General features: G+C 45.7%; 1 protein-coding gene across 4 annotated transcripts in view; it reads right to left on the reverse strand.

Annotated features, from left to right (window-relative positions):
• The window catches only part of METAP1 (methionyl aminopeptidase 1), a 66,048-nt gene extending 53,344 nt beyond the window's left edge, over positions 1-12,704 (reverse strand). The window contains exons 1-2 of one of the 4 annotated variants that reach the window (XM_036410921.2): positions 12,421-12,693; positions 8,101-8,103 (exon numbers count right to left, since the gene is read on the reverse strand). In XM_036410921.2, the coding sequence (XP_036266814.1) occupies positions 8,101-8,103; positions 12,421-12,534 (117 nt within the window). In that variant the 5' untranslated portion in view covers positions 12,535-12,693. Of the gene's footprint in view, positions 1-8,100; positions 8,104-12,420 lie in introns of all 4 variants that reach the window. The other 3 variants (XM_045570594.1, XM_036410930.2, XM_045570598.1) reach the window with 3 other exon arrangements.
• Positions 12,705-14,834: the final 2,130 nt, after the last annotated feature.

Genomic DNA, 14,834 nt, shown 5'->3' on the forward strand with positions numbered 1-14,834 from the left:
GTAAGACATAAGGGGGTCTTACCAATATATTGGCAAGTGTGACAAATTTGGTTGAGTGCTGTTCCATGCACCAACAGGTTGCCAGTTCGATTCCTGGTCAGGGCACATGCCAGGTTGCGGGTTCAGTCCCCAGTAGGGATGTATACAGGAAGCAAACAATTGATGTTTCTCTTTCACACTGATGTTGCTCCCTCTCTCCTCTCTTTTTTCCCCTCTCCCTTTCTCTCTAAAATTAATAAGAACATATTTAAAAAAGAAAAAAAAGACAGGAAGAAGATAGCAGCATAGGTAAACATCTGTACTCACATCTCCCACAACCACATCAAAATTACAATTAAAATTACATCCATCATTCAAAATCGCTGGAAAGCTGGCTGTAAAGAAGAAAGCACACTGAGACTGGTAGGAGGTACAGAGGCACAGAACAGGCTGTTCTGGCACCCATGTGTGCCACGTTTTTAATCGGGAGACTGTCTCTGTGGAGGCCACCAGGAGGAGCAAGGGGTTCCCAGCCCCACACCAGCCCCCCAGCCCAGGGTCCCAGAGCTGGGGAAAGAAGTCCCTATGGGCAGTAAGAATAGGGGCTATAGAAACTAGTGCAGATTGGAGCTCTGTGACACAGAGGCTGCTGGAGACCCAGCTGTTCCTCTTAAAAGGCCGACACCACCAACTGAACTTACAAGTTCCTGCTTTCTCTGAGCTCCAGCCCTAGGGCGAGGCTCTGGGGAACATAGACACATACAAGGAGGAACTGGACTGTCTGGCACCAGGGCAGTGACTTGGGCCGGTTTTCTCCCAGATGGAGGTGCTTGCAGGGATTATTGTTCCTATGCTGGAACCTCCCCGGTGCAGAGCTGACTGGCAGCCATTTCTCTTGCCCCACGCTGGTGATTCCCTAAGTACCCACGTCATCCAATTTACAACCCCATCCAAGATGTGTGCAGTGGCTTTTGCATATAAATGGCCTGTCCTTGCTCTGCTAAAATCTCTCAAACAAGCAGCAGCTGGGTCAGGGAGCCCCAAATCTATCAACAAAAGTCCCAAGACCCAGCACCAGCATCAGCCTGTCTTTCTTCATAGCTGGGCCTCTTCTGGGTAATTTCAAACCCAATACAAAGAGGAGGAATCTGCAGTTCTCTCTGTACCTCCTGCCTGGTGGCCCCAAGCAGTGGCTGATTTTGCATCTCTCTGGATATCCAAGAGCCAATGTATGCAGCAGTGTCAGGCCATATCAGATTACAACTCTTCACATCCACAAGTGACACACTCAAGGGGCAGATTCAGTGAGCACCAAAGCCCCACTGCAGCAAGTCCTGCTCACAGGGGTTTCTCCAGCACAGCAGCTCTCCCACTGTAGTTTCAGCTAGTCCTCACAGCCAATTGGCCTAGAGGTCAATTCCTCCCAGTGACACCAACAGCAATCAAGTCTCAACTACAACAAGACTACACACAGCACACAAAGGGGTGTAACTAGAGCTCCCAGCTCAGGTGATTGGGGAGGCTGAGCCACTGGGCCCTATAGAACACCTACTACACAAGAACACTCTACCAGCTCAAGGAGACATAGCAGCTCTACCCAATGCATAGAAACAAGCATAGGGAAGCAACCAAAATGCAGAGACAAAGAAACATGTCATAAATGAAAGAAATGGAAGAAAGCAAAATACTGGATATAGAGTTCAAACCACGGTTATAAGGTTACTCAAGAATCTTCTAGAAACCTCCAAAAAATTGGAAAAGGGCCAGTCAGAAATTAAGACTGAAATTAAAAAAAAAAACAAAAAACAGGATTCAACAGTAGAGGATTCTGAGAATCAAATCAACTATTTGATATATGAGAAAGCAAAAAAAAATACCCAACCAGCAGAGCAAAAAGAAAAAAAGAATTCAAAAAGATGAAGATAGTGTAAGGAGCCTCTGGGATAACTGTAAGCATACCAACATTCACATTATGGGAGTGCCAGAAGGAGAGAGCAAGATATTGAAAACCTATTTGAAAAAATAATGACAGAAAACTTCCCCCACTGGTGAAAGAAATAGACTTACAAGTCCAGGAAGGGAGAGAACCCCAAACAAAAGGAATTCAAAGAGGATTTCACAAAGACACATCATAATTAAAATGCCACGGGCTAAAGACAAAAAGAGAATCTCAAAAGTAGCAAGAAAAAAGCAGTTAGTTATCTACTTGAGTAGCCATATGACTCTCAGCTGATTTCTCAACAGAAACCTCCATATCAGACCAGAAGGGAGTGGCAAGAAGTATGCAAAGCATGAATAGCAAGAACCTACAATCAAGATTACTCTACCCAGCAAAGCTATCATTTAGAATTGAAGGTCAGATAAAGAGCTTCACAGATAAGAAAAAGCTAAAGGAGTTCATCACCACCAAACCAGTATTATATGAAATGCAAAGGATATTTTTTAAGAAGAGGAAGAAGAAAGAGGTAAAAGTAAAACAAAATGGCAACAAATACATATCTGTCAACAAATGAATCCTATATAATAAAAGACTAATATGCAAATTGACCAAACAGTAGAACGACCAGTCACTATCATGTGCACTAACCACCAGGGTGAAGACGCTCAATGCAGGAGCTGCACCCAGCTTGCAGTTCCCAGGCCAGCCAAGGCAGGTGCCCCCCAATTGCACCATCAGTTGCCCCACAGAGGGAGGCAACTGGTAGAGGTGGCAGGGGGCAGGGCCAGCGAGCGGGTGGTGCCAGGCTGGCCAAGGCCGGTGCCAGTGGAGGCCCCCGGATCGCCCTGTAGAGGGAGGCGACCAGCTGTTGCAGCAGGGGGCAGAGCCAGCAAGCAGGAGGGGCCAGGCCAGCAAAGGCAGGGGCCAGCAGGGCCCCCCACATTGCCCTGCCAGTTGCCCCACAGATCAGCACTGATCGCTGGCCAGGCCTAGGGACCCTACCTGTGCACAAACTGCGTGTAGTGGGCCTCTAGTATAAAAATAAACAAATAAGAAATCTAATGAACAGAATAAACTGGTGACTAAAATACTGGTAGAATCAGAGGCATGGAAATGGAACAGACTGACGATTCTCAGAGGGAAGGTGGTGGGGGGCAGGGAGAGATTAAACAAAGATCTTATATGCATATATGTATTACCTGTGGACAGAGACAATAAAGGTCTGGGGCGGGGTGGGAAATGAGTGGAGGGGACAAAGGGGGGAAAAAGAGGGACATCTGAAATAATCTCAACAATAAAAATCTAAATTTAAAAAAAAAGACAATAAGGGTGGTCAATTCCCTAGGATTATATACATTATGGTGCTGTTTCTATAAAAAAAATATATAAGTATATGCACATTAATATATATGAGATATAAATGTTTTTAAAATACGTATCAAAGCCCCAGCCAGTTTGGTTAAGTGGTTAGAACATAGTCCACAGACTAAAGGGTCGCAGGTTCAATTCGGTTTGAGGGCATGTACTTCGGTTGTAGGCTCGATCCCCGGCCCAGTTGGGGTGCATGCAGGAGGCAACCAACTGTGTCTCTCTCACATTGATGTTTCTCTCTCTCTCTCCCCCTCCCTCTACTCTCTCTAAAAATCAACGTAAAAAATATCCTCAAGTGAGGATTAATAAAAACCAACAAAAAAATATACATCATAAAAATCACAAGGGGGGTATGTAATACTTCCAACAATAAAGAATATTTTTTGAAAAGTCACAGAAATTAATACTGGTTAACTTTTCACCCGTATTTTCTGATTTTTCTACAATAAGCATATTAGTAAAGTTATTTTTGTTTACAAATCACAACCTTCATTGTACTTTTCTTTGCAAGAAACTATAACAGTTGTGCCTAATCACCGTAACTTACAGCACTTTCAAGGGATGATGAGTAATGTGAGAAATTTAAAGAAAGTCCCCATAATTAAAACACATAATAGGGTTAATATCTCCATCCATGATGAAGATGAGTTCCAGAAACACTCTGAATTGTCAGGAACTTTGTTGCTGAAGAAACAAATGTTGCAGAGGACAGGGTTGCATTTCAAAGACACTACATATTAGAAGAGCAATTCCTGTTACAAGCTGCCCAGACACTCACTCACTTTCTTCCTGCACACCAAGTTAATCACCTTCCCTTGCCACTGCTTCTTTGAAAGAGCCTATTGTAAGAATTTGTTCAAAATGCTCTAAACTAGGGGTGTCGAACTCAATCAGAGAAGGGGCCAAAATCTAAAATCCAGCCTAAATCGAGGGCCGAATGGTTTACTGAACAGTCATAAACTGTCATTGTGATGGAAACGCAGCGGAGTGCAGTGATGACAGCGCAGTGCGGGCCACATTGCAAGGCCTGGCGGGACGGATTTGGCCCGAGGGCCTTGTGTTTGACACATGTGCTCTAAACAAATAATACTTCTCTTTAAACACTTTCAAGCCTTCTTATAACTGACTATAACAGTATCAAACATGAGCCTAAAGGCATAGAAAAAAACATTTACTGAACACTGTGCTAAGCACTTTGCATGCTCTCTTATTCACCTTCCTCTCAACTCCATGAAGATGGTGGTGCACTATTTGCCCTCTCTTAAAAATTAGGACATGAATTACCCATGGGCACAGAGGCAAAGATTTTAACCCCAAACCAAGTCTCCTACTCATGCTAGTCTACTTTTTAAGTTATTAAACCTTATAATGAATTTTAAGATCCTTCTCAACTGATCCTTTAACTTAAAGACATGATAGCATTTGCCCTGGGCTGTAAACTAAAGGCTTGAATGCTCTATGCTTTCTGTCTCAGTCCAACCAACCTCTTTGCTTTCATTTAATGAACTAAGTGCCTTGCCTACTGTGTTGCAAGGCACTAAAATAAATACAAAATATGAGTAAAGTGCAGCCTCCATCCTCAAAAAATTGTTATAAACTCCTAGGGACTAGGAGTATACTACTAAACTACTAGTAAAACTAGTAAGCTATTAAATAAGAATGAACACATCCATTAAAAATAATCACCAAATATCAGAACACCTGAAAAGCTGATTAGTAAAATAGGTTTTACTCATTTAAAGGAGCAAACTTTTCTTAAAATTAAACATCTCAGATAAAAATACCTAACTTTTTAAACATAAAACACAGTATAATAGAGAACACTGATTAAATTTAATGATATGCTAATTGTTTTACATATGCTTAGTATTTAGTCTTCACCAAAACACTGAAGTACTTACTATAAATGGCCCTATTTTATTTTTTATTTTTTTTATTTTTTTTAAATCAATCTTTATTGTTCATATTATTACAAAGGTTCCTCATTTCTTCCCCCCTCCACCAGGTTCCCACCCCACCATCCGCCCCCTCCCCATCCCCCATTGTCCTCATCCATAGGTGCACAGTTTATGTTCAGTCTCTTCCTCCCTCCCTTTCCCCGATAGTAAATCCCTTTTCAGATAGTAAATCAGTTACTTTGCGTTTTCTCATATCAATAATACCTCCACATGCCCAATGATACACTTCACACAAAAGACATTTCCAAATAGGTCAACCAGCCTCATCCAGGCCCCACCCAAGGCACTCACAGATCAACACCCCAGCGCTATACTAACTCAACACATCCAGATCTAAGCCTTCATCACTTGAATTCAGCAGACCCTCAAGTTCCCACAAAAGTTTCCAGCCATGTCTGAGAGGCAGCCGTGGGGCAGGGGCAGGCGAGGAGCGAGCTGTTCCAGGCCTGGCTGCTCCAGGCCTGGCCTCTGTTGCTCTGGTTCGTTCCACAACCAGCTGCTCCGGGTCTGGTCAATGCTGCTCCCGACCTAGTTGCTCTGGACTTGGCTGCTGCTGCTCCGGGCCTGGCCGCACCCGACCCGGCTGCTCTGGGCCCGGCTGCTCCGGGCCCGGCCGCTCCGGGCCTGGCCGCTCCCAGCCTGGCAGCCGCTGCTCCAGGCTTGGCCACTCCCAGCCTGGCAGCTGCTGCTCCAGGCCTGGCCGCACCAGACCCGGCTGCTCCAGGAATGGCCCTATTTTAAAAGAATGTAACAGAAATCAGAGAGGTTATTTGCCCAGTTAGTAAATGATTCAAATGCAGCAGTCTACCTCTCTATTCTACCTTTCTTTACTATTATTATTAATTTCAGAGAGAGAGAGAGAGAGAGAGAGAGGGAGAACATCAACAATGAGAGAGAATCATTGATTGGCTGCCTCCTGCACATCCCACACTGAGGATGAAGCCGCAACCTGGGCATGTGCCCTGACAGAGAATAAAACCCAGACTTCCTGGTTCATAGGTCAACGCTCAACTGCTGAGCCATGCTGGCCAGGGCTATTCTACCTTTTGATAGATTTATTCATTGATTCAAACATTTATTCCCAATTTTAAAATGTGGCCCTACCCGGTTTGGCTCAGTGGCTAGAGCATCAGTCTGCGGACTGAAGGGTCCCGTGTTTGATTCCAGTCAAGGGCATGTACCTTGGTTTTGGGCACATATCCAGTAGGGAGTGTGCAGGAGGCAGCTGATCAATGTCTCTCATCGATGTTTCTCACTCTTTATCCCTCTCCCTTCCTCTCTGTAAAAAATCAATAAAATATATATTTTTAAATGTGTCAAACACCTTAATATAGACCAGATGGCAAATAAGCAAGCATATTAAAGATGCTACATAACATGTCATCAGGGAAACGCAAATTAAAATAAGATGACACTACGCATCTATTAGAATTGCCGAAGTCTGGAACACTGATAGCACCAAATTCTGGTGAGGATGTGGAGCAACGGAAACCCCATTCACTCACTGCCTGTGGGAATGCAAAATGGTATGGCGTATTTCCTTACAAAACTAAATATACTCTTATAATACAAATCAGCAATTATGCACTTTGGTATTTACCCAAGAGTTAAAAACATGTTCACACAAAACCTGCACACAGATGTTTGCAGCAGCTTTATCATAATTTCCTAATTTTGGAAGCAACTGAGATTCCTACAGTGAGTGGATAAACTGTGATACATCCAGATAGCAGAATATTTAGCTCTTAAAAAGAAATGAGCTATCAAGGCATAAAAAATCATGAAGGAATCTTAAATGCATATTGCTAAGTGAATGAAAACAATATGAGACAGCTACATACTCTGTGATTCCAACTGGAAAATCAAAACTATCTATATACATCCTAAATAATAAAAGCCTGATATGCAAATTGTCCCCTCAGGCAGTTGTTCAACTGGGAGACTGGGAGTTCAAGGGCTCACTATGACGTGTGCTGACCACCAGGGGGCAATGAGGAACATGCAGGCATTGGCAATACAGCGCTGGCAGTAGGGGGCAGTGGAGACGCTGCCTGCCCTGATGGGCCCCAACGGGAGCGGGACCATGATGGGATGGTAGAGCAGGTGCATGGGCAATGCAAGGTCAAGGCAGGTGCGAGCAGGGGCCCAATAACCTCGCAGATGGCGACCAACAGTGGCGGCAGGGCCACCACCTGGCTCCCAGGCACTGAGGGAGCTGGGCAGGAGACCCAGCCCTGATAGATCGCCCTGCAGGCAGGATGGTGGAGCAGATGAGGGGACGGCGCCAGGCCAAGGTGGGATGCCAGGCAGGGCTGCGGGAATGTGAGGCTAGGGGTACAAGCTGGGAACCAATCTCCACAGGCCACTCTGAGGGAACCCAACCTGGCACAAATTCATGCACCAGGCCTCTTGTCCTATATATTATAAGGGTAATATGCAAATTGACCCTAACTCGGAACAACCAGGAATGACCGTTCACTATGGTGTACACTGACCACCAAGGGGCAGATGCTCAATACAGGAGCTGCTTCCTGGTGATCAGTGCATTCCCACAGGGGGAGCTCCACTCAGCCACAAGCCAGGCTGATGGCTGTGAGCCCAGCAGCAGTCGGACATCCTTAGAAATGCCGCGGAGGCAAGAAAGGCTCCCACCACTGCTGTGCTAGCCAGCCATCAGCCCGGCTTCTTACTGAACAGCACTCCCCCTGTGGGAGCACAGTGACCACCAGGGGACAGCTCTTGCATTGAGCATCTGCCCCCTGGTGGTCAATATATGTCACAGCAATTGGCCATTCTGCTGTTCAGTCAATTTGCATATTAGCCTTTTATTATATAGAATTTATTGTAATTAACTTCCTTTTAATGTGCATGAATTCATGCACCAGGCCACTGTGAAGATAATAAAAAGATCAGTAGTTGCCAAGGGTTGAGGGGTGGAGGGACAGGAAAGTATGGAAGAATGAACAGAGCACAGACGATTTTAGGGCAGTGAAAATACTACATATGCTATAATAATAATGGACATATATCATTATTTATGTCTAAACCTACATACATATCATACAACATTAAAAATGAGCCCTACCCTGGCTGATGTGACTCAGAAGTTGAGCATCGACTTATGAACCAAGTCACAGTTCCATTCCAGGTCAGGGCACATGTCTGGGTTGCAGGCTCCATCCCCAGTAGGGGACATTCAGGAGACATCTCATGAATGATTCCCTCTCATCACTGATGTTTGTATCTCTCTTTTCTTCTCTGAAATCAATCAATCAATAAAAATAATGAACTCTAAAGACTATGGATTTGGAGTGATTATGATGTGACAATGTAGATTCATCCTTGGTAAAAATCATACCATTCTGGTGAGTGATACTGATAATGGAGGCTATGCATGTTTATGAGCAAGAACTATATGAGAAATGTCTGTACCTTCCTCTCAGTTTTACTGTAAACCAAACACTAAAAATATTAAATACTAAACAATTTTTTTACCTTAAAGAAAAATCATCTTTTGAATTTTTACCAAAATGCAAATTTCACTATCCTGGTTCTTTAAAAAGAAAAAGAATGAACAACATAAACTGATGAACAAAAATAGAACCAGAGTCATAGAAACATGGAGTAGACTGTCCCACCTATGAGGGAAGGTGGGGGGTGAGGGGCTAAGAAATCAACCAAAGGACTGTATACATGCATATGAGCATAACCAATGGACACAGATGGGGGGGAGGGGGTTGTTGTGCTGGGGGTTGGGGATAGCCAGGGAGAGGTCAATGCGGGGAAAAGGAAACTTATGTAATACATTAAACAATAAAGAATTTAAAATAAAAAAAATAAAGAAAAAGAAAAGAAACAGGATGATCCCACATCAGTATGCTGGAATTCAGCCAACATTTTCAGCCTCAGTTATGCTGTGTCACTTCTTGATCTCACCGACAGATCAACCATGTAGAAGGACAACTTATCAGGCAATCCATCAGAGGCATGTTGCTCTTATGGCAACAAGTCTGTGCTCATCCCTGAAATTTATTTATTTTGCTAGAATTTAAATTCCTAGGTCAAAATAGTGAACATTTTTAATGTTTTTTCTACATAGCCTTCAATTTTTCCCCATAAATGTACCTGTTAACAGATTTAAAAAATGTAATGACCACCTACTACATACACGACACTGGGTTAAAAAATGACAATAGGGCAATGAACAAGATAGCTTTATTCATGAAGCTCACCCAAATCAGAGATGGAAAGACAGATAAATAAGAAAGCAAATAAGATAACTAGATTGTGTAAATTATAAAGGAAATAAACAAGGTGGTGTGATAGAGCAACTGGGAAAGGCTCTCTTCTGTGAGGGCTTCTTGTAGTTTTATTCTCAGTTTATTCCCAAGACAAACTGGCCAGACAGCCAGGCTGGGGATGGGAGGGGCAAGTAGGAGAGCGAAGACACACCACTCCTAGTGAAGATAAGCAGAGAAATGGCAAGAAAAAGCTCTAGTTTCATCACAGATGTGTAAACTGGCTTAGGGAAAGTTAGCGATTTGGTTCAAGTCTTCAGAACGGGTGATATGTTGGGGGAAGGTAAGAGTAGACGCACAGCCTCTGGTTAGAGCAAGAGAATGAAGCTAGACCCTGAAGAGGTGCCCTGATTAGGGGCTAGCATCCTGGAAGCAATGGTAACTCTACTTGCTGTGGGAGGAGGGTAAGCATAATCAGACTGGGCTATGCTCGGGGGAAAATAACTTTTTTTTTTATATATATATTTTATTGATTTTTTACAGAGAGGAAGGGAGAGAGATAGAAAGCTAGAAACGTTGATGAGAAAGAAACATCGACCAGCTGCCTCTTGCACACCCCCTACCGGGGATATGCCCGCAACCAATGTACATGCCCTTGACCGGAATCGAACCCAGGACTCTTCAGTCCGCAGACTGAAGCTCTACCACTGAGCCAAACCGGTTTCGGCAGAAAATAACTTCTTTAGGAAAGTTTTGTTTGGTTGTTTTGTGTATGTGGGTGGGTGTTTGCACGGTGGGGAACTACACTTGGGAAACACATTAAGAGATGTGTTTGGTGAAAATTTTTAAAAACTGACCCTAAGAGGTAGCAATAGGAATGAAGAGAGAGAGACAGCGTGATAGCAACTTGGAATATGTTTGTCTGCAAGTATAAGCAATGGTACCAGAAATATACCTGCAGAATCCAGATGACATAACTCCAATTCTATAGCACTAAATAAACCCTGCATATTTTCATAAAAGTGTTGGAATGTTTCCACAAACCCCAATAAGCCAAAGTTCTTTCTACTGAAGAGTATCATGCCTAAGAGAGTATCACCTATGTTTGGTGAATATGGTTTCATAGTATCTTTTTTTTTAATCTCAGATGTCTATACATATTAAGTAATTTAGTATTACAATTCCCACCCATTCTTAAACACAATGTAAACCACATTATTCTATTCAAATGGCACACAATTTCCAAAAGCAAACTATATGTTGCATTTTTTGTTTTTAAGTCCAAGTTCCACATAGGCCTCAACAAATTAGAATTTGAAAATTATTTTAAAGAAACAAAAGGACTCATACCAGATTTAGTATGTTGAGAAGGCCCACTGCTATTTTTAGAATAAGCAACACTTTGCAATGTGCAACTTTTTCCAAATGATACTAACAAGGTCAAGGATCATATCCTACCTAAAAACAAGACCTATACAAAATAGCTAGGAGCTCTTACAATGGTTTATCTACAAGTGTTTTGGATTTTACTTATGCTTATTTTACATACATCTTTATGTTTATACATTTATATTTGTGTGTACTGTTCTTAACATATGCTTTCATTCTATTCATTGATATTTTTACATATGGCAGTGTTATATCGTACTGGTGGCCTTTAAAAAAAAAAATGCCTTGGATTTTTACCAGCATTCACAATCATTGGATAACTCGGGACTCAGAACAACCTTGTGAAATATGTAAGAAAAATATCATCTTCCTTTCTGTACCATGGTGGAATTAAGAGCTCAGAAAGGTTAAGTCACTTGACTAGTTCAAAATCGCACAGGAACTGGCAAGGGCAGGGTCCTGACCTGGCCTTCAGGCTCCGTTCCTGCTCTTCTCCCCGCAGGACATTGCCAAATTTAACACTTTTAACATTCTTGTGTCTCCAACAAACCTGGACTGTAACTAAAAGTCACAATTCCAAAATGTTGCCGCTCTGCCAAAATTCTGAGTGTGACATGCAGCCGGAACGCTAGTACTTTCCAGTAAACATAAACACGAGCACACGTTTCAGTTCAGGACCCCGTTCAGCGGTGGGTTTGCTCCGCTGCACAAAACTCACTAAAATGCACGACAGCCTTAGAGCAGAACCCTTCATGGGACTGTCTTTTTCACTCAATGGGAGATTCAGTAGATGCAAAAGGTGACTCAGATCGTGAACCTATGGTTTTCTAAGTTAGTAACTGTGGATGCCCAAAGAAATCAATGAATTACACAAACCCCTCTCCATCTCCACCCCACCCCCACCCCCAAAGTTGCCTAAGTGTCAAAGACGGAGATGCGGCTGGAGCCAGCATTCCTCCTCCCTGCAACTCCCACCATCCCCAGGCAACCCACCCCCCAAAGCCCAGCGGGTCTCTTCCGACCCCGACCCCCTCACCCCAATACCACCGAGACGAGAGTGACTACCGGCCCCTGAGTCGTGTACACACACGTACACACACACTCACACACTCCGAGACAAGAGCCCTGCCCAGGGCTAGGGCCACCCCTTCCCCAGGCAGCCCCACCTGTCCCGGGGCCCGCACACCTGGGAGCCCCGGCCCCCGCAGAATACGCGCGGCGGGAACGGACCCGTGAACGCGGCGCCCCCGGGCCGCCCGGAGACCGGGGGTAAGTCCGCTTCCGCTTCCACCCCACATGGCCGCGGCAGACCGCGCCCCGCCCCCGCCGGCGCCCCCAGGCCCCCCAGGCCCCCCGGGCCCAGGATCGCAGGGGGCAGGAGAGGGGCGCCGGCGCTGCGGATGGGGGCGGGGGAGGAGGACGCGCAGCCGGCGCGCCGGCCCGGGGAGAGGAGGAGCGCGTCCGCACCGGCCGCGAGGGCAGGGGAGAGGGCAGGGGAGGGAGAGAGGGGGCGCCGCCGGGGCCGCGGGCGGGGGGCGGGCGTCACCTGCGAGCAGAAGTAGGAGCCGTGGATGCCCAGCTTGATGCAGGTGGGGCACTGGAGCTTGGCCTCGCTGCTGCAGCCGTCCGTCTCGCACACCCGCGTCTCCACGGCCGCCATGCTGTCTGGCTGCTGGAGGAGCGCCTCGCCGAGGAAGAGGAGGAGGAGGAGGAGGGAGGGAGGGAGGAACGGCCGGTGGAGGCAGGGAGGGCCGGGAGGGGAGAGAGGACGAGCGGGGGAGGAGCTGGGCCCGCCAGTCCCGGCGCGGAAGGAAGGAGAGCGCCCGACAGGCCCAGGCCCGGCTGCGCGCCCCGCCCCGGCCCGGCGCGCGCGCAGCGGGCGCCCCGCCCCCCGGCCTCGCCCCGCCCCCTCCGCCTCGCCCCGCCCCCCGGCGGCCGGCGCACGTGGGGGCTCCGGGGACCTGGCCGAGACCCCCACTAGCGCGGAGGGTGGGAGCGCGGCCTCCCCGCGCGGGCGGAGAAGGCCGGGGGGAAGGGGGTTGGGGAGGGGGGAGCCCCGCGAGGACCGGCCCACGTGCCCCGCGCCCTCGGCGGCGAGACAGGTCCCCGCCGGCCCTCCCTGACCACCCCGGTGTCCTCAGCGTCCCCCGCGCTCCCGGCGGTTGGGAAGGGCGGTTCGCTCGGCGCCAGCCCACCCGGCAGCTCCGTGCGAAAGGGAAATAACGCCCCCTTTTTTTTTAAGTTCGATTTCTCATTGACTCCGCTCTGAGGCCTAGGGGCCGCCGCTCATTCACAAAGAAATGGAGCGGGAGCGTGGTCTCCGAGGAGGTGGGCTGGGACAGGCCCCGGCCCTCCCAGGCGCCGGTATTTCTTACACACACACCTCCATTCACAATCTTCGGTGCTAATCATAGCAAGGCAGCGGCTACTATGTATTCAGCACAAGCTTTAGTTATACTGTATCTGTATTTTTGTATCCCAGGTAATTTAAGAGGTAGATGGAGGAGACTTGTATCATGAAACGTCCGTTGCAAGGAGCATTAGAGGTCATCTGATGCACCTGTTGCCTCAATCTCTCCAACGACATCCCAGACCTGCCATCTTCTGACTTGTGCTTGAATACCTCCTGCCACTAGAGAAGAGAGAGGAACTAAAATGTATTAGTCATCAACTAATTACTGTGAACTTTGTGATATCTAACCCATTTTTAAAAAATATGTATTTTATTGATTTTTTACAGAGAGGAAGGGAGAGAGAGAGAGCGAGCTGTCGATGAGAAACATCGACCAACTGCCTCCTGCACACCCCCTACCTGGTCACCAACCAAAGTACATGCCCTTGACCGGAATGGAACCTGGGACCTTTCAGTCCGCAGACCGAGGCTCTACCACTGAGCCAAATCGGCTCCGGCTCTAACCCATTTTTTTAAATGCATATTTACTAGACAAGAAAAGCTCACATTACTTTTATTTTAAATAACTTTGTTTTGCCCGGACGGGTTTGGCTCAGTGGATAGAGCATGGGCCTGCGGACTTAAGGGTCCCAGGTTCAATTCTGGTCAATGGCATGTACCTTGGTTGTGGGCACATCCTTGGTAGAAGGTGTGCAGGAGGCGGCTGATTGATGTTTCTCTCTCATCCTCTCTGTAAAAAATCAAAATATATTTTTAAAAAATAAAATAACTTTGTTTTGCAATGTAAGCAATGCAAATGATGTAATAAAATTTAAAATGTTATATACACATAAGCAAAAAGGCATCAACCACCAAAAAATATGCATATATATTGTTTTACATGTGTATGTGTATATATATATATGTACATATAAAATATTTTTTACAAAAATAGGAAAACATACCATGCAGAATATTTAGTCACCTGCTTCCTTCAATTATTATGTCATGAACTTCTTTTCTTGTCATTAAATATACTTTTACCAAATGATTTTGCTGTCTGCATAACATTCTATTGTATGGATAATTTATTGAACCAAATTCACTAATAGGCATTTGGGTTATTTTTAGTTGTTATCTATTACACACAAGGCTTCAGTGAGTACCCTTTTAATAAGAACTTTACATACATCCTTATTTACTTAGGATATGTTCTTTGGTTCCGGGGAGATATATAGTCTTGAGAGTGGAATCCATGCATCGGCTGTCAATTCATTTCTATACAGTTTGTCAAAATTTTCTTCAGAAGGTATTGTACGGGCCGAAACCGGTTTGGCTCAATGGATAGAGCGTCGGCTTGGGGACTGAGGGGACCCGGGTTCGATTCCGGTCGGGGGCATGTGCCTTGGTTGCGGGCATATCCCCGGTGAGGGGTGTGCAGGAGGCAGCTGATCGATGACTCTCTCATCGATGTTTCTGGCTCTCTCTCTCCTTTCTTCTCTGTACAAAAATCAATAAAATATATTTAAAAAAAAAAAAAAAAAAAAAGAAGGTATTGTACGTACATG

The sequence above is a fragment of the Pipistrellus kuhlii genome, unplaced genomic scaffold, assembly GCF_014108245.1.
Source record: "Pipistrellus kuhlii isolate mPipKuh1 unplaced genomic scaffold, mPipKuh1.p scaffold_m20_p_1, whole genome shotgun sequence".
Taxonomy (NCBI): domain Eukaryota; kingdom Metazoa; phylum Chordata; class Mammalia; order Chiroptera; family Vespertilionidae; genus Pipistrellus; species Pipistrellus kuhlii.